Source organism: Typha angustifolia, chromosome 6 (genome assembly GCF_048772165.1).
Source record: "Typha angustifolia cultivar Huaian chromosome 6, ASM4877216v1, whole genome shotgun sequence".
Taxonomy (NCBI): domain Eukaryota; kingdom Viridiplantae; phylum Streptophyta; class Magnoliopsida; order Poales; family Typhaceae; genus Typha; species Typha angustifolia.
Genome location: NC_133244.1, coordinates 9433721 through 9453450, shown reverse-complemented (window position 1 = coordinate 9453450; position 19730 = coordinate 9433721). Strand labels below are relative to the sequence as shown.

Here is a 19730-nt window from a genome sequence, read left to right as displayed (position 1 = left end):
TCGCGATCTCCGGAGGCTACCGCTTTTTTCACAAGGGACTTTTGCATTTATATCCTTCTAATTTTTATCTCTATCCAGAAAAACCCTTAAAATACTTTATTGTATGCTGTGATCGAATTAGCTAGTTTTACCAACACAAATTACAATCTATAGTATAACTATTCATATATTAACTGGAGCCCATGTAGTCGGACGTAGAGTAACAGGGATACAAAGTTAAAAGCAATACAGGACCCAGGACTAAATAGCCAACACTTCACACCTGCTCCAAAGACGACAGTTACATTGGAAACAGGGGGAGGTTGAGAATTTTGACATGGACAATCTTTACTCTTTAAGTAAAAGAAAGAAAAATAAAAATAAAATCTATAGCACTGCCAAATATAGCCTCTTCTTGCAAGCAGATCACTAGCAAACAGAACCACTGCGGCAAGATAGTACTCCTGCTCCAGAAGTGATCGATCCAACCATGGAAGAAGACTTGGCCCCGAGGCTAGACGCCCTGGAATAGCTTGCAGATGCACCGGCTCCAGATGGGGTGAAGAAGGCTCCGTTAAGTAGGAGGTCTCCTTCTGATCTCCAATTCCAATTCTTCCACTTGCTCTCATCCGTGTCAACCCTCTTTGTCACCTACCCATTTGAGATAAAACTTATAGATGTTAAGATATCAAAGGATGTAAGGATGTCTTGTATATATATATATATATATATATATATAGGGAGATTTTGAGGCCATTTACCTCCTTTGCAAAGGGGTTTGTAGGAGCCAGGTATCTATTGCCCTGGCTGTTAATGGTTGGTTCTGCGCTGCCACCAATGGCGTACATTTCCCACTGGGTGTAGTCATTGTTCACCACATGGAAGTAGCCATGCCTACATCTGCAGTCACGTATAAGTTGAGTGTTAAAGGAGTTGATACGAGTTTGGCTCATGCCGTTTTGGAGAGATAGTACCTTGGCATTCTCTGCATGAGTCCTTCGCCGAAATGGTTAAATGCAATTGTCACTTGCATGGCCTTGTCTCGTACGTAGGAATCGCTATGGCCTAATAGCATCACCTGCATAAATAATGGCCCAAAGCCTTCTAAGCTTATACCCATTGGGTTTAGAAGTTATAGAAAAAAATATTTGGAGGAATTAATGGGCTAGGCTAACCTCGTTGTGTTTGGTGAAATAGTTGTTAGAAATAGTTATGGCAGTGGAGCCCATGATGGCATCTATGAGCCCATCCGCGCAATTCGACAACGAGCAGTGATCCACCCAGATGTAGCTCGACCCAAATATGGAAACCCCGTCACCATCCGCCATGGTCCTCCACCCGTAATGAGATGGCGAAGAACGCACCATGGCGTTCCCTGTGGGCTTGCAGTCGTGGATGTGGATTCCATGTATGATTATGTTGGTCACGAATTGGACGGTGATGCAGGCCCCATTAGCGATGTGGACGTTGGCCCCGCGGCCGTCGATGGTCTTGAAGCTGTTCATGATGAGCTCCTGCTTGAGCGTGATGACCATGTCGCGCTCGAATGTGATCCACAGGGGCTCCTCCTGGATGACGGCGTAGCGGAGGGTGCCGGGTTTCGGGTTGACGGGGTCGTCGTCGCCCGAATCTGAGACGACGTAGTACCGGCCGTCCCGGCCCCCGATGGCGTTGCGCCCGAATCCGATAGCGCAGTCGGCGAGGCGCTTGCGGTTCACTTGCCAGTCCGGGTCGCAGCGCCAGCAGTCGTCGACGGGGTTGCCCGTGCCGCATGTCAAATAGCCGAGCTCCCGGCGTGCAGTGCTATTGTTAATCGAGCTGAAAAATAAATCATTAATTAATTAAATTCATTAGGGCGATAAATTAGTGAGACTATTGGTCGAAGGGGATATTGACTACAGACAAGGTGGCTGCAGTATTGGAGTAAGCTACCAACTAATCGATCAAAAGAACGTGGAGTGTTTAGACCAAAGTTTGCGGCAATACTTAATGACTATAGGATAACTAATACAACTGAAGGCTACTGCACATCCAGGTGAGAGTTAAAAATGGACGTCGCCTACTAAGTCCACGAAAGCCCCACATAATAACTTCTTCTGACAAAAAGACTTCTTACTCCTGCTTAATAAGGGTAAAAAGTAAATGGCATACTTGTGGACTTCGGAGACGACGAATTCCGGATCGTCGACTGCTCCCATCACCGCTTCTCCCCGGGTTCTGTTGAAAAAGGAAGCGTAAATTAAAATAGTAGTGACCCAGCCATTTAAGATCAAAACTACTTTGATCTCTTCACTGACCTCGCTGTTGTCGGCGACGACTTCTCGTTGCCCGCCGCATCTCTCAGCCTCCTCCTCGAATTAGCTCCTCTTCCAACCCTACGAATACACCCGAATCGATCTGTGAGAAAGAGCTTTCCAACTCCGAGTCTCTCTTTTGTTAGCTTAAACTTAAACTTACCTCGTTAATGAGAGGTTCTCGCCACCAATCCATCCGAGGCTTCCTGCGAGAACGACCAAGAGACCAAGAACAAGCAATGAGAGCCACCGTAGGGACGCCATTGCCTCAAATCCCTCTCTTAATTAAGTCGAAGCTGAGGAAGAAAGACGTAAGAAAAAAGCTCCGAGTAAATCGCAATTTATAGAGCGCGGCCCACTCATGAATGCTCTAATTAGGCGCCATCTACAGTGACTTAAAGCCCGCGAAATCGACTGACACGTGGGACGGGGTCCACCGCCCCCCCGACGTTAAACCAACTCTTCAACTGTGAGGAATTGGCATGAGAGTGGGGCCCGGTGGAGATGAGGTGGTTTAGTTGGGTAACTGCGGCGTAATCATGGGGATTGTTTTGCCCCCCCCTTTTTTTTTGTTTTAATAAATAAGTTTTAACTATGGTCTGGATGAACGATAGATTGGTAGATTCATGCATGCAGTTTTGCGACACCGCCTCCTTCGTCATGATGTATATCCGGTCACCTAACCCAAGTTCCATCTTCCCAGTAAGTAAAAGAGATTAGTTAGCTCCGACCAACTCTCCCCATCGTTGGCGGGACCACGGCTAGATTTCGGGTAGGATTAAGAATTTTGAGCCGGGTTTTCTCATTAATGGGATAGATCGGTAGGAGTCTTAGCCCAGAAGGAAGACCTAACCACTAGCAACTAGCATGTCACATGGCATGTAGCGTTCCTTACGGCCGGATTGCGTAAACCGCACTCTCTCTTTTTTTTCGCTAATGCGTAAGGCGTTTATTGCGGCTGGATTGATTGATCCACATGCACTTCTAGTTACCCTATCTATCTATCGATCTATCTATCTATCTATCTATCTATCTATATTTGCGGCTTCTATCTTTGGCCTCCACTTCCCAAGCATTTTTCATATGTATCGTGGTTCTAGTCGCAGCACGTAACTAGGGATGTTATCAAGCCAAGCTCTGTTTAAACTTAGGTTGAAATTAATTTTGAATTTTAGCTAAAATAATATCAAGCTTGGATTGAATCAAGTTTGCCAACTTGATCGTTTTGACAGTCCTACACGTTACACGTAACATGCGCACACATGGATACGCTGCTTTCATTGGTTTACTTACTATTTGATATTTTGATTGGATAAGAGAGGGAGAGATAGAGAAATGGGTCATTAAGACACACCCACATGGGATTATTTATCTCTTCCATCTCTCTCCATCTCGCTCAAGGTGCATAGTCGGCAGAGAAGTCTCATGAAAGCCATGTTATGCCTAGAAATTGGTTCACAATGAAGCGACATTTGTCGGGTGTTGGGATCTCTAGTTTTAATATTGGAGGGACAGTAAGAGATCCTATTATAGTCGTTTTAGTTATATGCTTTAAATAATCTCAACAATGAATGACATTACTGTAATGGGCCATAAGTGGGCTTTACGTCTTTGAGGCCCAATAAATTCCAGCCCGATTAGTCCCAATAGGCGACGCTACTCTCTCGTGCGTATCACGTGATCGAGAGTTCGAGTGGCGGAGTGAGTCAGAGTTTAGGGGTTTCCTTTCGTCTTCGTCGCCTCATGTCATCCGGGTCGAGCGAGACGACGATGCGGGTGCTGCCGCGGCCGGTGACGTTCGTGACCGGAAACGCCAAGAAGCTGGAGGAAGTGCGCGCCATCCTCGGTCAATCCATCCCCTTCCAATCCCTCAAAATCGATTGTACGATTTCCCCACGCCACTCCTTCTTACTATTGTAATCGAGACGTACACTCCTGGTTCTCATGAGACTGCTCCCTGATTGGTCATCAAGAAAGAAAATGGGAGTCTGTGCTTGTTGTGTTTTGTTTTGGGCACCTGTAGAGTATATATCATATGCGACGCAATCTGTGAACTATTTAGATTAGATGATGTAGTACTCCTTACTTTTTGAAATTGATAGACTTTAGTTCTTCTGCACTGTAAGGAAGTAGACTGCGCGATAATAGGAATAGGAAAGAAGTGAGAGAACGCCATGTTTTCCTCATTCTTCATGGAACATTAGGTTGACTTATCCTTTTGCTGTTTCTAACCTTTAAAATTGCAAAATTGGGCCAGTGCCTGAACTGCAGGGGGAGCCAGAAGATATATCTAAAGAAAAAGCCCGCCTTGCTGCGTTCAAGGTTCTTTATTGCGAGAAATCACTTTTAACTTGAAAACTACGAAACAAAGTTTGAATTTTGCTATGATTGAAAGATTTGTTCCAATTTTTTGAAGGTAAATGGACCTGTACTTGTGGAGGACACTTGCCTTTGTTTTAATGCTCTTAATGGCCTCCCAGGTTCTTGCTCTAATTTTCTTTTTTCTCAATTCATCTATTTCTACGTTTCTAACTATACTGGAATTTGACATGGGTTATCCTTTACTGTTGCAGGTCCTTACATGTAAGTTGTCTCTGTCCATTTTTTTTTTCTCTTAAGTTTGTCGACATGAAATATGCTCTTACGACTGTTGCCTCTGGAAGGATTCTTTTACAAGTTCTGCCTCATTCTTGTAATGTCTCTTAAGTTCTATAGTATGGATCTCCTAATAATCCAGTTGTTGTGACCTATTTGCCTGATTGGGGACACGCGGATTCAGAAAGTGGTTCCTTGAAAAGACTGGACATGAAGGTTTTGAGTGATATGTCATTTTCCTTTTGATTTCTTTATCCTCCTTCTTAAATGAGGTTTAAATTGTACCCTGCATAGTTTCACCTTCATCTTCTATCACTTGTCTCTGCAGGATTGAACAATATACTGAAGGCTTATGAAGACAAATCAGCTTATGCTATGTGCATATTTTCTCTTGCTCTTGGACCAGCTGATGAACCAATGACATTTATTGGGAAAACGGTGGTATGATGCTGTATTCTTGTGATTTCTTTTGGCAAGTATGCTTGTGAATTGTGATGCATCTTTCTGCCTTTTCTAATCTTTGTTATATACATATATACTATTGATTCTTCACAACTACATCTCATCAAAGAGTAGTAAGAAACTGGTAAGACATTAAAGATACAGTGATGTTAGTAAAATATGAATATTATGTCATTGATACTCTATCATTGGAGGGAAATGCACTGCTGCTACATTATATTCATTTCCCAATTCCAGCGAATTTTGTTTGCATCCCTGATAAAGCAATTTAAATATTTCGCCAAACTTAAGATTTTGCAAGAAGTCTAACTTGCTGGATTGTTGGAATGTTGCCTCATCTACGTATCTTTTTGACTTTCAAATTTCCTCATTCCTTTTATTTTGGGCTATCAAACTGAGATGTTTGTATAATAGGGGAAAATAGTACCTCCAAGGGGCCCTGCTGATTTTGGATGGGATCCCATTTTCCAACCAGATGGATACGAACGAACGTGAGATTTCTATTGTGTCTAATGTCAACTACGTTGTTATATTTCTGTTCTATTTATGCATATATCTGTTGCCACATGATGCAGCTATGCTGAGATGCCAAAGGAAGAGAAGAACAAGATATCCCATCGCTCAAAAGCTCTTGCTATGGTGAAATCCCACTTTGCTACTGCCGGCTACATCTTTCAGACAGATGCAACTGTTTAACTTTCCACTGAACCTTTTATTTTTTTATTTGAGGAACTCAATCCAACAGAATATGGATTTCTGCCCAAGCTCAGGCATTAGATTTGGCACTGCGGAACAGTTGCAATCATCAGTACAGTTTTCATTTCAAGTTAGGTTTTGTTATTGTCCTTTTGTAATACAAACAATGATGACTGCAGAATTAGTATTCTGGATTTCTGCTACTAAACTGTCTGCTGAATGATGAACCATGATGGACTTGCTTAGTGGCAATGCTTTTTGGCAGATGTGTTATTGCTGACCAAACTATGTGTATATATATATATATATGTGTGTGTGTGTGTGTGTGTATAAGTAAAGCTGATTGCTGAAAGTTTGCAAAAGGGTGTCTGGGCAAATGACCAATACAATACAAGCAGTGTCTTACCTCCGGAGGAATTTTGACTTCTGGAATTCCTGAGTTATCTTTTGAATCTTTTGACCAAATTGGATGGCCTTCTTTCCAAGCCAAACTGCTGCTCCCTTACAGAGACTGTCGGTCGGATGCAGAGTCACACCTCTCAGCTTCCACCCTTTTCAACTCATAGATGACATGGCCTCCATTTCATCTGCATCACTCCTACTCACCCACATGGAAAAGTTTTGGAAACCCATGATCCCAATAAAGATCTCCAACATATAAAGAGATGCAAAAAGATTGGATGCAGTTAGCATTTTTGGACTCCAAGGAAAGCATAAGCCTATGGAAAGCCAGTCTACCGATGGAGAGGAAAAGGAGAAGTACTTAGAGTTGCGCCGCCGATTCATTACCGGCGGAGATAAGTTTCTTTAAATCAAAAGAAAAGAAGAAAAGTATACAAAAGAGAAATAGAAATGTAAACAATAAATGGTGTATCGTTACGTAGGTCTCTCGTTCTTGAGCTAGAGATGAGCTACCTTTAATTAAAAAGGAAAAAGTTGAGAAGAGAAAGAAACAATTACAGCTATCTAGATCACTATTTAGTTGGAACAACTTGAGGGGAATTAACTTCACTTTCTTATACTTTATGTCGCATTTCTTATCCCATATCTTATCTAGATTAGAGAATTCTTAAAGCAACCCATAAGCTCCTACTTAGACATTCTTGTTTTGATCCGTTTAAAGTCCCAAGGCAATTAGTAAGAAGCTGATTTCAAATTAAACGCTTAGTTCATGATGCAGGTGCTCTCATGAGCTCTAGTGCATAATGAGTGCAAACAATGAGCTCTAGTTCCAGTCGACCTTGATGGCTAAATGGATTCATAAGTACAACAAAATCATTATCAAGGAGAGCCTCTGTGTCAACTTTAGATTAAAAATATCATCGCAACTTCCCCAGAATTCCTTAAGTATATATATATATATCCTTTACTTCATACGACCAAATAGCTAGACATAAAAATACGAGATATCCTTCCAAAATAAACATCATACGAAGAAGTAGTTAAATGAGAAAGAATTTTTTCCAATCGGAGAGCGAGCAGGGGAGAAACAAAATGCCAAGCCGCCCATCAACTTGATGAACTACCTTTCCGCTTTCTTTCATTTTCGCCCCCTTCTTTTTTAATGATTTTTTTCCCTCCTAGCTCAAACAATCCCATTGGATCATTTAACAAGAAAGGAATTGTATCCTTCTCTTTCTCTCTCCTTTCTTCTCTCCTCCTCCCTTCTCTCACCACACCAGTTCTTCCCTCCTCTCAATCCTTCCATATCTTTAGTCTTCTCCTCACTCCCCATAGTGTTCCATATCCCTATCCCAATCCCAATCCCAATCCCAATCCTAATCTCAAATTTTTAAGAATAAAAATAAAATCCTATTGTTGATCACCTATTATTACTATGTTATTATAAATAAACCACCCTCCCCTGTTTCCCCAAATCCACGTCTCTCTACCATCTCACCAAGATGCCTTCCTTCCTCCATTCCACCTGCATTCTTATCCTCTTCTTCCTTCTCCCCTTCCTCGCCTCCTCTTCCCCACTTCCCAACTCCACCGACCTCCCGGACCCCGACGCCGTCGTCCGCCACGTCCAAAGGTAAACCATAATGCAACTCTGTTCTTAGGCCTATTCGATATAATTCATCCTCCTTTTTAAGTACTTTAATTTGTTTCAGGCGATTAGACTTGGCATTGCGCTCTAAGGACTCGCAACCTTCTTCCTCCTGCCTCACCGGTAACCCCATCGACGACTGCTGGATGTGCTCCGGCTCCGACTGGCGGTCCGACCGGCAACGCCTAGCTGACTGCGCCATCGGCTTTGGTAAATATCTTAATTCGTAGAATATTTCAGCATCAATAATGGTGATATTTAACCATATTCTGACATAATGATCACAATATATTGATAATATCATGATAACATTATAACATTAATTATGGTAATATTTAGATTATATATCGATGATAGGAATAATTATACTAAGCTAGCATGAACTTTTTTTTTATAAAAATATATTGAAAGTTTCTTCGGTGCAATAGAATTAATTCTTTATCAATCAATTTGATAAAGATTTAACGGTTAAAATCTTTAAGGGTATAATAGGAATGAAAGATATTACCGGTTCAGCAGGTAATTTTTTTTAGATATATAATCTTGGACATTATTTTTTAACAATCATATTATCTTAATATTTTATTAAGTAAAAGATATATATATTATTAACCAAGAGTAATGTATATATATCAAAATAAAGGTATTGATGTCTTTTATAATTAACTTAATAAAAATTTAATTACATTTTATCTTTTTGATTATTTTTTATTATTTACATATATCTCCCATTAGTTTAAGATTGATTTAAATTAAATTTTAATAGATAGAGACCGAGAATTATATTTAAATTGAAGTTTATCTTCAAATAATTAAATTTAAATTATTTAATATTAAATGATATCTCCGCATAATTATATTTAAAAGAGAAATCTTAACGGAAGAAAAAAAACGTGTAGAGCGCTTCTTTCGTATCGTAAAGTTAATTGTTTACTAATCACTTTGATGAAGATGGTTAAGATCTTCAAGGGTGTAACAAAAAAATTAGGAAGTTAGGCACGTAATTAATCTTCTTAACTAATATACTTTTTTTTTTTACGTAATGTGGTTTTGGAACCGGTGCCGGTTTCCTGGCTATTATAGCCGTTGGATTAAGATTATAATTTTTAAAGATGCATTGAAGTATTTACCAAATATATTTTTTAAACTATAAAAATTCTCTTAACACTCGGACTTTACTATTTTATCCTTCAACTTTTTTCTCTTAAAATAAAAACTTAGAAAAACTCATATGGATTATAAAATTGGTCGCATAACAATAATATATTATTCTTTTAAAAAAATATCTAATTGATAACTAATGAAAGGGATATTTCAAATTTGTTTGCATAATTAAATGGTTTATAAAATATAACAATAAGTGATGAATTTCTGTGAAAAAATAGTAATAATTTGGAATACAGATATAATTATCCGTCACAACTTTTTATTATTAATTATGGTGATATTTACCAGGGCGAAATGCCCTCGGTGGCAAAGGTGGGCCCATCTACGTCGTCACGGACTCCTCCGACCTTGACGCCGTCAACCCGAAGCCGGGGACCCTCCGCCACGCCGTCATCCAGGAGGGCCCGCTCTGGATCGTCTTCTCAGCTGACATGGCCATCCACCTGGCGGAGGAGCTCGTCGTCAACAGCTACAAAACCCTCGACGGCCGCGGGGCCAACGTCCACGTGGCCGGCGGCGCCTGCATCACGTTGCAGTCCGTCTCCCACGTCATCATCCACAACATCCACGTGCACCACTGCGTCCCGGCCGGCAACGCCAACGTGGCGTCGTCCCCGACCCAATACGGCTGGCGGTCTAAGTCGGACGGCGACGGCATCTCCCTCTACGGCGCGCGCGACGTGTGGGTGGACCACTGCGCCCTCTCCTACTGCACGGACGGCCTCATCGACGCCATCATGGGGTCGACGGCGATCACCGTGTCCAACAGCTACTTCTCGCACCACAACGAGGTGATGCTGCTCGGCCACAACGACGACTACGTGGCCGACTCGGCGATGCAGGTCACGATCGCGTTCAACCGATTCGGAGAAGGGTTGGTGCAGAGGATGCCGAGGTGCCGCCATGGGTATTTCCACATAGTTAACAACGATTACAGGCAGTGGGAGATGTACGCCATTGGTGGGAGTGCTAATCCCACCATTAATAGCCAGGGGAATCGATACATTGCCCCATCCGACCCAAATGCCAGAGAAGTAAGTAGACTTACCTGCAAACTTTTAAAAAGGATTCTAGTAAATAAATAAGTTGGTTTAATTATACTAAATGTAGGTGACGAAGAGGGTGGATACGGATGAGAGCGTGTGGGCAGGATGGAATTGGAGAACAGAGGGAGATTTGATGGTAAACGGAGCCTTCTTCGTGCCTTCAGGAGAAGCGTTGGAGGTCAAGTACGAGAAGGCCTCCAGCTTGGAACCCAAATCCGCTTCATTCGTCGACCTGCTCACACAAAACGCCGGCGTCCTCGGCGGACCCAGGTGCACAAATATCTATTTTCTAGTATACTCTGTTTCAAAACTAGATTTTTTCCACCCCCACACCTTTTAATCCACTCTAATAATCTACGTGACCTGTGGGTCCCCTTGGGAAAGTAATAACTATGTATTCGTCCACTAAGGTTCGGTGATTTCGAAGGCCGCGTTTGTAGGAGTAAAAGATGAAGGAATATGTAAATAAACATTTAAAGGTGGGAAGCATAAGTTTGTCTCGTGCTACTCACTGTGTCAGCCATGGCAGCCTTTCTCTACCCCTTTGGACCCCTGAGCCTGAGGAGTGTAATTAATTACAAGTCTCGAAATTTGGCCCGTACTTTAGAGTTTAGAGCAGTCTACACTCCGTTTGTCTAGGCTTCTGTTGACCCATCGGCAGGTTGTCGTATAGGTTGACAACAGTGTATCCAAATGTGATACCTAGTTCACCACTATGAGATCGAAATATTTATAGCTTTTTTTTTTTGTCCCACTCTGATGCTATGATAATGATCTCATAGCGCCGAATAACAGGGGAGATAACCAACCGCCTCCTGATATAACGTAACACCTACCAAATTGGAACACACTTGGAACCTTTCTCTAATTTGAACTACTTGAGTGTCGGTGCGGTGGCCGAGGTGGTGGTCGGAAGCCCTTCTAGATTGAAATAATTCAATTCCTCAAAACGTCATTATTCTCCCTTTCCAAGTTTATACGGGGTCCAAGGCCCCCCCAATGGGGGCCCATGGGCATCAGCGAATCGCGCCTTTTGATTAACTCGCTCACTATTTCTCTTCGTCGCTAATATTATCTCTACATTATTAGATCATTAGCAGTGCTTTCTTTGTGGGCCTGAGATGGGGACTGCACTCTTTCCATTCCATCATCCATGCATATCCCTTAAACGTCTCATTCATTGCTGATTAGATACTATGGCAATATAGATCATGCTTAGCATACTTATACTATATATATTCCATGATACTGTTTATTTTTGTCACGCGAACTTTGATAAAATATCTATTTGGGGGGAATACTGCACGTCGTATTCTTTCCCACTCCATTATTATAAGGCTAGTAATAATGCTTGATATGTATGTAATAATATCGCAGGGATAACGGCGATGGAACCGTCCCCGGGGTCACCTACGGTGGATCAGGCATGACCGCTGTCGGCGGCGGCAGTGGCGGCGATGGTAATAGCAATGGAGGAGGGTTGGGATTTGGAGGCCTTGGTATGGTGTTCGGAAGCCATGCAGATCTGCCGCCTTTGCAATGCTGCTCTGTTTTGATTTTGTCTACCTCTTTAATTGTTACTGTCTTCTCACTACTATGCTTGCATCCCTTGTAGTACTCGGTTGATACGCTCAAATTATTATTGAAAGGGACGGGGAATTAGGAAATAGGGGAAAATTAGCGAGTGTAGCATAAGAAAATAGCAAGTGGAAATTAAGCTCCTGTTATTACATGTGACCCGATATTAATTGTCATTTCTCTTTTCAGCACATACAGTAAAGTTTGAGCTTTAGCCTCAATTAGTCTCAATTATTGAACAGTGAAAAATATAAGTCATCTCAGCTATTAAACATCAAATCAACCTATGGGAGTCACTGTTTTAGATTGGAAAGATAATTAACGAATCTCGGAATAATTAATATTTTATTTTAATCCAATCAAACATGAGTAAGCTTCGTTTTTTCTTAATCTGGATTATGGAAAAATTAACATTTTGGGACCAAATTTGGAGCTAACACTTTTGTCCAGGCCAGACCAATATTATAATCGAGCTCAACTATGGCCCAAGCCTAAGCCCAAGCCCAAGTCCAAGCCTAAGAACAAGGTCAAGCCCAAGACCGAGCCCAACTGTGAATGGGTTTGAATTTAGGAAATATAGCATCACGGTGTGCACCGAATGCCATATTACTATAAAAGCTAAAAGAAACGTCGTCTTCTTCTCCATCGTTGCGACGTTTGCCGCCTAAAACCCTAAACCCCACCCTTCACTATATAAACCCCCCGACCAGGCGACCATCGCCTATCCCCTCTTGATACTATATATTATAACCGTCTTCCCACTTCGTCCTCGTAGGCTGTTTAGGGTTTCCTCGAACCGCCAAAGATGTCCCTCGACGGCAGCTTCTCTTGCGACGCGGCTCTTCGCCGCTTCCTCGCTCGCTGCCCAAATCTCCGCCCCCAACTGCGCGCCCTTGAGCAAAAGGTGTCCCTATTCGATCGAACTCCTTCTCTCTCCTCTCTATTGATCACCTAACTCAGAATATTCGAATTGGCCAGGGCGGAGAATTGACGGCGGAGGAGCTAGTGGCGGCGATCGCGGAACCGTTCCTCCACCCGAGCTACACGATTCCGATCATGGGATGCTTCCGCCCGCTCTGTCAGAGGATCGTCGACAGCGCCGTGGCGAAGGTACGAGATGCCTCGAGTTTGGAATCGGAGTCGGATGAGGCCAGAGGGGAGGAGATCGGGGAAGACGATCTGCGCGTCGTGGATTTCTATGTTGGAAGAGAGAGAGGTTTGAGGCTTCACGAGCTCACCTCATTGGCTTTATGCCGGGCGCTAGACTTGGCTCCTTTCTTGTTGCGGTAATTTTGAATTGCCTGTGCTTCTCATGCTTATTTATTCGTTAAATTGTAGTTTAAATAATTACATTGGGGTTGAGTTCCCAGTTATGCAAGATAATCAAATGCGCTTCTTGAATATTGTAAAGAAACTTGTTTGAGGCGATGTTACTTGCAAACTGTCATTAGCGGAAGCTTCTATTTAAGTGGACTGCTCAGGTTGTAAGTTTCTTTTTGTCCACTCACTAAGACCTTGCTTAAGTCCTCCTACCGTTATCTTTCTATCAAGCAGCCAAATCGTTTCCTACTTGCTAGGAGAAGAGTTTATTGGATGACGTATCAGCAGTGGTTTAATGTACTGAATGGCTCTTCATGGTTTTAATGGACTTAGCTATACGCAAAGTTGATTCCATGACTGTTGGAATGGAGAGAGTTTTGAAAAAGGTTATATGGCATCTGTTAAGGGTTTTGCAGGGTCTGAAGATTTAGTTTAAGGTGTTCCATGGCGTCTGCAGGGTTGTTGTTTGTAACATGCATATCTTCGTATTTGAAATCTTCTTTGATATTATTCCTTACTTCCTAATTTTTTGCGTTGGTAGAACAGTTCAGTTCTTAAGGTTGACATCCTTTGAAGTCATAAATTACTAGGTAAGATCTACGACAAGCTTGCTCCATGGAATAAGATGTTGAATAGAACTATTTCTAAGGTAGTAGTGATATCTTTGTTGATGGTTTTGTTGGAAGAGCTATGGACTAGAGAAAACCTACAATATGAGGGAATGCCTTGGAATTAATAGGTGGATTATTCTTCTCATATAACCCTGTCTTTTATTTTTTTGGTGTATACAAGAGGATGAAGATGCAAAATAAATGCTATAAGCATGTAAGGGGCCAAAATATCAGTGGTATAGTTAGACAGAAAGACAGAAACTGCATAAGTTGTTGTAGAATAACAGCACCTTCAATGAACTGGTGTAGCGAAAAGGTTGAGATGGTGCTGTCCATTTCACATGTAATGGCAATATTGACTAATTTTGGCACCGTCCAATTTACTTATATACATGTTGATCTGGTGTGTTCGAAACTGAATACTTCTGACTTCATCTCAGAGTGCCCTGATCTTTTTTCTTCTGTATGATTCATATATGATACCAAAAGCAAAGTAAATAGATCATGTGAAATAGATATTAATAAATACTTATCATGTTGATATCTCAAATTGCTAAATGCTAACATCTTATCTGTTGCAGATGTGTTTTGAATTACTTCAAATCCTCCGCGCCACCTTTTAAACGCCTTATATCATTGCATTTAGCTTCACCAATCACAGCAAAGGTAATCTGATTGACATATCTTAAACATGCAAACTCCATTTGTGTTCATATCCAGGAAATATTTTTCTGTGGTTTATTTTTAGCTATATTTCCTTGACATTGGTTATTCTAGCATCTTCTGCATTGATCAAGCTGAAGGGTTTGTGGTGCGGAATTGTTGGTTTGAATCCTTATTCATTATTGTGGTTATTAGGCCTCTAACGTGGGCCCATTTATTAACCGCACATTACAAATTCATAATCCTTCTTGCCTGAAATGTTGTCTGTTTTTTTGCTTGACAGAGAACCAGTGGGCACCCATTAGTAAACTGTGACTCAATTAGATAGTATTGTCACTTCTCTTGATGTGTTTCCACTTAACAATGTCAACACTACTACAAATCTGACATGAATTTTCTTATGATTTTGTACAACTTTGTCATCAAATTATTGAGGAATTTATGTCATATTGAGATTCCTAAGGGTGTTACTGCAAGTCTTATTCACTTGGAGAGCATATGCTTATATAGCTATCTAAAGGGCCATTTAGAACCACTTCTATGCAATTGCTGCATTGTGGTGCCGTTTATTTATTAATATGGGTTAAATATATTTTATCCTTCTGTACTTATCCAGAAAATTACTTTATCCCTCTATATTTTAAAAAATCTCAAATCAGTTCCTATACTTATGACTAAAGTGAGACCATTAGTTTTTCTATTAAATTTAACTGAGTACTATAACTATTTTGATAATTTTGCTGCATTATATCAAAATATGCATGTTTTCTCTAACAAACATAATAGGGATATTTTGTTTTTTTTTGACATCATTCAGTTAATTTTAAAGGAAAAACTAATGGTTTCATTTTAGTCATAAGTATATTGGCTGGTTTGAGATTTTTTAAAGTACAGAGGGGTAAAATAATTTTGGACATAAGTATAGAAGGGTAAAATGCATTTAACCCTATTAATAATTTAACTTCAAAGATCAGCCATATAATATCGTTGATAGCTAGTGGCGTAAACAAGCATGGATGGCCGTGCCGGTGGCGTATCGGCACGTGGCACGAGGGGTGTCGCACTGCTCCCCTTCTAATAACTTTACTGCTCGCCATCGACCTCGTCGTCGAGCAACCTGTCGCCGATCGCCGTTTGCCTTCATCGTCGCTATTGCCTGAGCTTCGCGATAGTGAAGACGAGAGGCGATCGGCAACGACAATGGCGATGACGACTGCGAAGGTGAAGGTGAGTATCCTTTACCTTTCTCTCTCATTTTCTTACGGCATGGCCGGCAAGTGCCGTGCCGACTGGTGGTCGGTACGGTCCGTGCCTATGGCACGGCCATCGTTGTAAACAAGTATAAGCTAAATCTTGCAGCATCATGACTTTTTCTTTATCCCTTGTTAATGCGTTTTTGTGATTCACATAAGTTTTTCACATGTAAATGGCAATAGTGGCAAGATAATCTTCTTTTAGTTATTTAAGAGCTTCTCAATATAACTCAATTTATTGGAGGGATTTCCTGCTTTTTTTAATATTTTCTTAAAGCACTTGTTTTGTTTTCCATTCCTGACTTACATGAATAAATTGTTCCTATCAGTTTTTCAATTTAGTTGCATGCTCAATAGAAAATAGTTTACCAGTCCCATGTTTGGCATTTCTTGTTGTGTGATAACATAGGCTGCTGGTGCTTAATGATTCCACTCTCTTTTGTAGTCTCAGGATGCAAGTCTGCTACTTGATGCCACTCGTGTACCCTACCGTTTTCTGACCATGGAGCCAAAAGTGTTCTCTGAATTATGGGACTGGTCCTGTTTCATTGATCTAGTGCAGCACATTGGTGATCTTGGATTTGTTGATGCCACTTCAGTGAATGATGCATTGGATATAAGATGGTGCACAGTACAAATATTATCAGTTGTTTTAAGGATAAGTGATAGGGCTACTGAAAGTTTTGGTATTGGTGCAGAAGAAAGTTTTATGTGCTTAATAAGGTTACTTTATTATTTTATTTATTGTTTTTTCCCCATTTGGAATTCATTCTGTGCATGGGAGAAACATCTTATTTAATGAAGTATCTTTTTTTTTGCCCTTATGCTTGTAGATGGGAGGAATTTTGCATGGATACTTCATTGGAAAAGGCTGGTTGGTATCTGCAAGCAAGTGAAGCAGAACATGATGGAAGCTCTCCTGCTGGATCTCCCACTGTTAGTCCTAGATTAGAATCTTTAGAAAGCATTTCCATAGTTGATTCTTCGTCTAATTTGCCTAGCATGGAGTTTGCTCGGAGGCGTTGCAGGAGTGATGTTAGGCAGTATGTATAATTTTTGTCACTTTAAGATTGTAAATGTTGCTTCTTTTAATTTATACTTATTGCTATGTTGCTTGTGGTATCTACTTACTAATGATATTTTATTATTTAGTTTCGTCCTCACTTCTACACTAAGGAAGAGTTTTGAGGTGGCTCTAATGGCAGTGAGCCAGAAGTGGCCCGTACTTCTCCATGGTCCTGTAGGTGCTGGAAAGACTGCACTAATCAACAAGCTGGCAGAGTTCAGTGGAAGTCAAGGTATGCCTTGAGATTCTCATGAGGATCCATTTCAAATATGATGCTATTGGATGCTGTCTTGAGAATTGTATCAGATGACATTGGAGAGGATGTTATCTGACACTCTGAGTGGCCCTATTGGTTCTTATTTCATAAATTTTAAGCTATATATGGTTCTAAATTGCAATGTATTGCATCTACTGAATTACTAGTGTGTTGGACATTATTTAGTTGGTTTCATATGTGGAAAGAGGTCCATGATGGAAGCTGGACGAGCATTTATGTACATTTGTACATTTTCCTTCTCAAATGCTATCCATCTCAGTGATGATCTATCTCTTCCTTTACTAAATTATAAGTTCTTGGCTTGGATCTAAGTAACAGAACTATATCTTTGATTTGGTGTTCTTTTGCTTTTCTTTACCCTGTCATGTCCGTGCTGACACTCCAATAGAGTAATCATGGATATCATAAAAGCCAATTCCACGGATCATATTAATAGATCAGACAAATATTCATGAATAATTGCAAACAATCTGTAGTGCCTTTTTCTGTTTATGAGGAAAATTGCTAGGAATTATGTGCTTATAGTTGTGCATTTATACGTTTGGTTCTTAGTCATTTTCCTTTATTTTAGTGTTGTTCATTCATCTGGATGAACATATGGACAGCAGAACATTGCTAGGGAGTTATATCTGCACAGAGCAACCTGGTGAATTCAAGTGGCATCCAGGTTCACTTACACAGGTTTGTGTCCCTATCTTAGCTAATGCATATGGAAACCAACATTGACTGTGCATTTTCTTGCAATCTGTTGTGGCAGGCTGTTATGAATGGATTTTGGATTGTTTTTGAAAACATCGACAAAGCACCTAATGACATCCAATCAACCCTGCTACCACTGTTGGAAGGTTCAAACTTTTTTGTGACAGGTCATGGTGAGGTGAGCATATTTCTGGATTTCCCTTTATACTGTCCTAACGACATTACCTCATTCTATTGTTATCTTTAGAAATGATAGTGATTGCCTACTGTTCTGTAGATAATTCTACTGATCATACTCTATTTATGCAACAATATAGACATGCCCATGTTTTTGAATAGTCTGTATATTGATATGATTCAGTACTGTCAGATAAAACATGCCTGCTTTCTGTATTGATTTTTTTTCCAAATGCAGGCGGTAGAAGTGGCAGAAAGTTTCCGCTTGTTTGCTACAATTACAACACTAAAGCATGAAGTATCCCATACCTTGGAAGGTATGATACTTATGTATTTTACTTGAGCTCTTTTTCCCTACCCTTCATATTTATCTATCTTTCTAGGATAAAGAGAGATCTAAAGGTTGATATACTTAAGGGAACACTAAAAGTTTTTAAGGGTTATAACTAGTTTAACATGTCATCACTTATTTCTAAATTATAATTCAACTTAAAAAAATAGTAATTTGCATGTATATCCTTCTAAAAACATCTCATTTGCATGTCTACCCTTTTAAAGTTGTTATTTGCATGTATACCTATCTAAAGTTGATATTTGTATGTATACCCTCCTAAAAATCTCTTATTTACATACATTATATATATATATATTCACTCTTATAAGTTGGTGACTATTTAGTTTGTTCTTTTGCATGTAGACCCTAAAAAATTCTTTATCTATGTATATATTCTTAATCCTCTTAAATTTCATATTTATATGTATACCCTTCACAAATTTCTTGAGAATTATATTATCATAGTAATTTATAAGATGAAAGGCATATATGCCCTTAAATAAGAGTAATTTTTATATTAGAATTAAGATATTTATGTCTTTTCATAGTTAATTTGATGAAAGTTTAATTAAAGTCTATCTTTCGGATTGTTTCTTGATTACATTCATATATATCTCATTAGTTTAAGATTGATTTAAATTAAAATTTGATAACAAATAGAGATAAGAGAATTGAATTTATAGAAACTCTATCTCCTATAGAGATAAAGAATCAAATTTAATTTAAACTCTATCTCCTAGTATTATGTGACATTTCCTATAATTAAGGTCTAATCATATCTATCATTTTAAAGCCTAAGAGGGAAAAACCTAAAAGGAAGAACCTGGGAGTTAGGCGCATGTAATCTTCTTGATTGCTCTTTTTTTACATAATTTGATGTTGGAACTGATACCAGAAAACCAGTGTTGGGTATGGAAACAGGACATTATAGTTGTTAGATAAATGATAATTAGATTAGGATTGTAAATTTTAAAGGGGTATTGAAGTAGTTGTCTTTCTATTTAGGAGTACACATTATCAAATAACATAATCACTTGTCTGATGGTACTCTGCTGTCTTTTATCAAAGAAGGCTTGGTATTTGATGAATAGTGATAAATATTATGCCCAAAGAAATTATCCTGATAACACAACTGGATGCTGTATTGCTTAACATGCACAGATTTTTATTTGTATTAAATATTAACGACCTCTATTCTGAAGAGTGTATTATGATGATATATTTGCAGGGTAGAGAATGTTCTGTCTTTCTTGTATTTTTTGGGTACCAAGTTTCTCATATGTATATTCTGTAGCTTCAATTTATTTGAAAGTCATCTTTTATATCCTAAGCTGTTAGTTGAAGTATTGTACACATAAGACTCCTGATCAGACCAATCATAAGTAGATTGGGTGAAATCAGATGTCCTATAGAATGTCTTTTGTATGATAGTGCTGGAGTTAAGTAACTATGTCCTATCCAAT

General features: G+C 39.9%; 4 protein-coding genes across 8 annotated transcripts in view; 3 read left to right on the top strand and 1 right to left on the bottom strand.

The window, feature by feature from the left end:
• Window positions 1-148: 148 nt before the first annotated feature.
• On the bottom strand, window positions 149-2592 carry LOC140760790 (probable pectate lyase 8). Its single transcript, XM_073097801.1, has 7 exons — window positions 2437-2592; window positions 2277-2354; window positions 2131-2196; window positions 1155-1797; window positions 954-1057; window positions 741-879; window positions 149-630 (listed from the first exon to the last, which is right to left on the bottom strand). The coding sequence occupies exons 1-7, from the start codon at window positions 2535-2537 to the stop codon at window positions 409-411; spliced, it is 1353 nt and encodes a 450-aa protein (XP_072953902.1). The 5' UTR covers window positions 2538-2592; the 3' UTR covers window positions 149-408.
• A 1375-nt stretch (window positions 2593-3967) lies between these two features.
• LOC140761079 (inosine triphosphate pyrophosphatase) lies at window positions 3968-6278 on the top strand. Its single transcript, XM_073098263.1, has 8 exons — window positions 3968-4155; window positions 4531-4595; window positions 4690-4753; window positions 4847-4856; window positions 5053-5084; window positions 5197-5309; window positions 5745-5821; window positions 5906-6278. The coding sequence occupies exons 1-8, from the start codon at window positions 4017-4019 to the stop codon at window positions 6024-6026; spliced, it is 621 nt and encodes a 206-aa protein (XP_072954364.1). The 5' UTR covers window positions 3968-4016; the 3' UTR covers window positions 6027-6278.
• A 1416-nt stretch (window positions 6279-7694) lies between these two features.
• LOC140761801 (probable pectate lyase 5) lies at window positions 7695-12073 on the top strand. Its single transcript, XM_073099299.1, has 5 exons — window positions 7695-8061; window positions 8141-8286; window positions 9532-10277; window positions 10354-10559; window positions 11667-12073. The coding sequence occupies exons 1-5, from the start codon at window positions 7931-7933 to the stop codon at window positions 11902-11904; spliced, it is 1467 nt and encodes a 488-aa protein (XP_072955400.1). The 5' UTR covers window positions 7695-7930; the 3' UTR covers window positions 11905-12073.
• A 435-nt stretch (window positions 12074-12508) lies between these two features.
• LOC140760918 (midasin) overlaps window positions 12509-19730 on the top strand; it is a 46014-nt gene continuing 38792 nt past the window's right edge. For all 5 annotated transcript variants that reach the window (XM_073098008.1, XM_073098004.1, XM_073098007.1 and 2 more), the window contains exons 1-9: window positions 12509-12771; window positions 12846-13153; window positions 14380-14464; window positions 16160-16437; window positions 16548-16757; window positions 16867-17012; window positions 17629-17738; window positions 17815-17934; window positions 18172-18250. In XM_073098008.1, the coding sequence (XP_072954109.1) occupies window positions 12673-12771; window positions 12846-13153; window positions 14380-14464; window positions 16160-16437; window positions 16548-16757; window positions 16867-17012; window positions 17629-17738; window positions 17815-17934; window positions 18172-18250 (1435 nt within the window). In that variant the 5' untranslated portion in view covers window positions 12509-12672. The remainder of the gene's footprint in view (window positions 12772-12845; window positions 13154-14379; window positions 14465-16159; window positions 16438-16547; window positions 16758-16866; window positions 17013-17628; window positions 17739-17814; window positions 17935-18171; window positions 18251-19730) is intronic.

Excerpts from the sequence above, each read along its gene's own strand:
- LOC140760790 (XM_073097801.1), bottom strand. The coding sequence starts at position 2,537 with ATGGCGTCCCTACGGTGGCTCTCATTGCTTGTTCTTGGTCTCTTGGTC. Across the intron at positions 2,355-2,436 it reads GAGAACCTCTCATTAACGAG|GGTTGGAAGAGGAGCTAATT; the intron begins GTAAGTTTAAGT and ends GTGTATTCGTAG. Across the intron at positions 2,197-2,276 it reads TCGTCGCCGACAACAGCGAG|AACCCGGGGAGAAGCGGTGA; the intron begins GTCAGTGAAGAG and ends CTTTTTCAACAG.
- LOC140761079 (XM_073098263.1), top strand. The coding sequence starts at position 4,017 with ATGTCATCCGGGTCGAGCGAGACGACGATGCGGGTGCTGCCGCGGCCG. Across the intron at positions 4,596-4,689 it reads CCCGCCTTGCTGCGTTCAAG|GTAAATGGACCTGTACTTGT; the intron begins GTTCTTTATTGC and ends AATTTTTTGAAG. Across the intron at positions 5,822-5,905 it reads CCAGATGGATACGAACGAAC|CTATGCTGAGATGCCAAAGG; the intron begins GTGAGATTTCTA and ends CACATGATGCAG.
- LOC140761801 (XM_073099299.1), top strand. The coding sequence starts at position 7,931 with ATGCCTTCCTTCCTCCATTCCACCTGCATTCTTATCCTCTTCTTCCTT. Across the intron at positions 8,062-8,140 it reads GTCGTCCGCCACGTCCAAAG|GCGATTAGACTTGGCATTGC; the intron begins GTAAACCATAAT and ends AATTTGTTTCAG. Across the intron at positions 10,278-10,353 it reads CCGACCCAAATGCCAGAGAA|GTGACGAAGAGGGTGGATAC; the intron begins GTAAGTAGACTT and ends TACTAAATGTAG.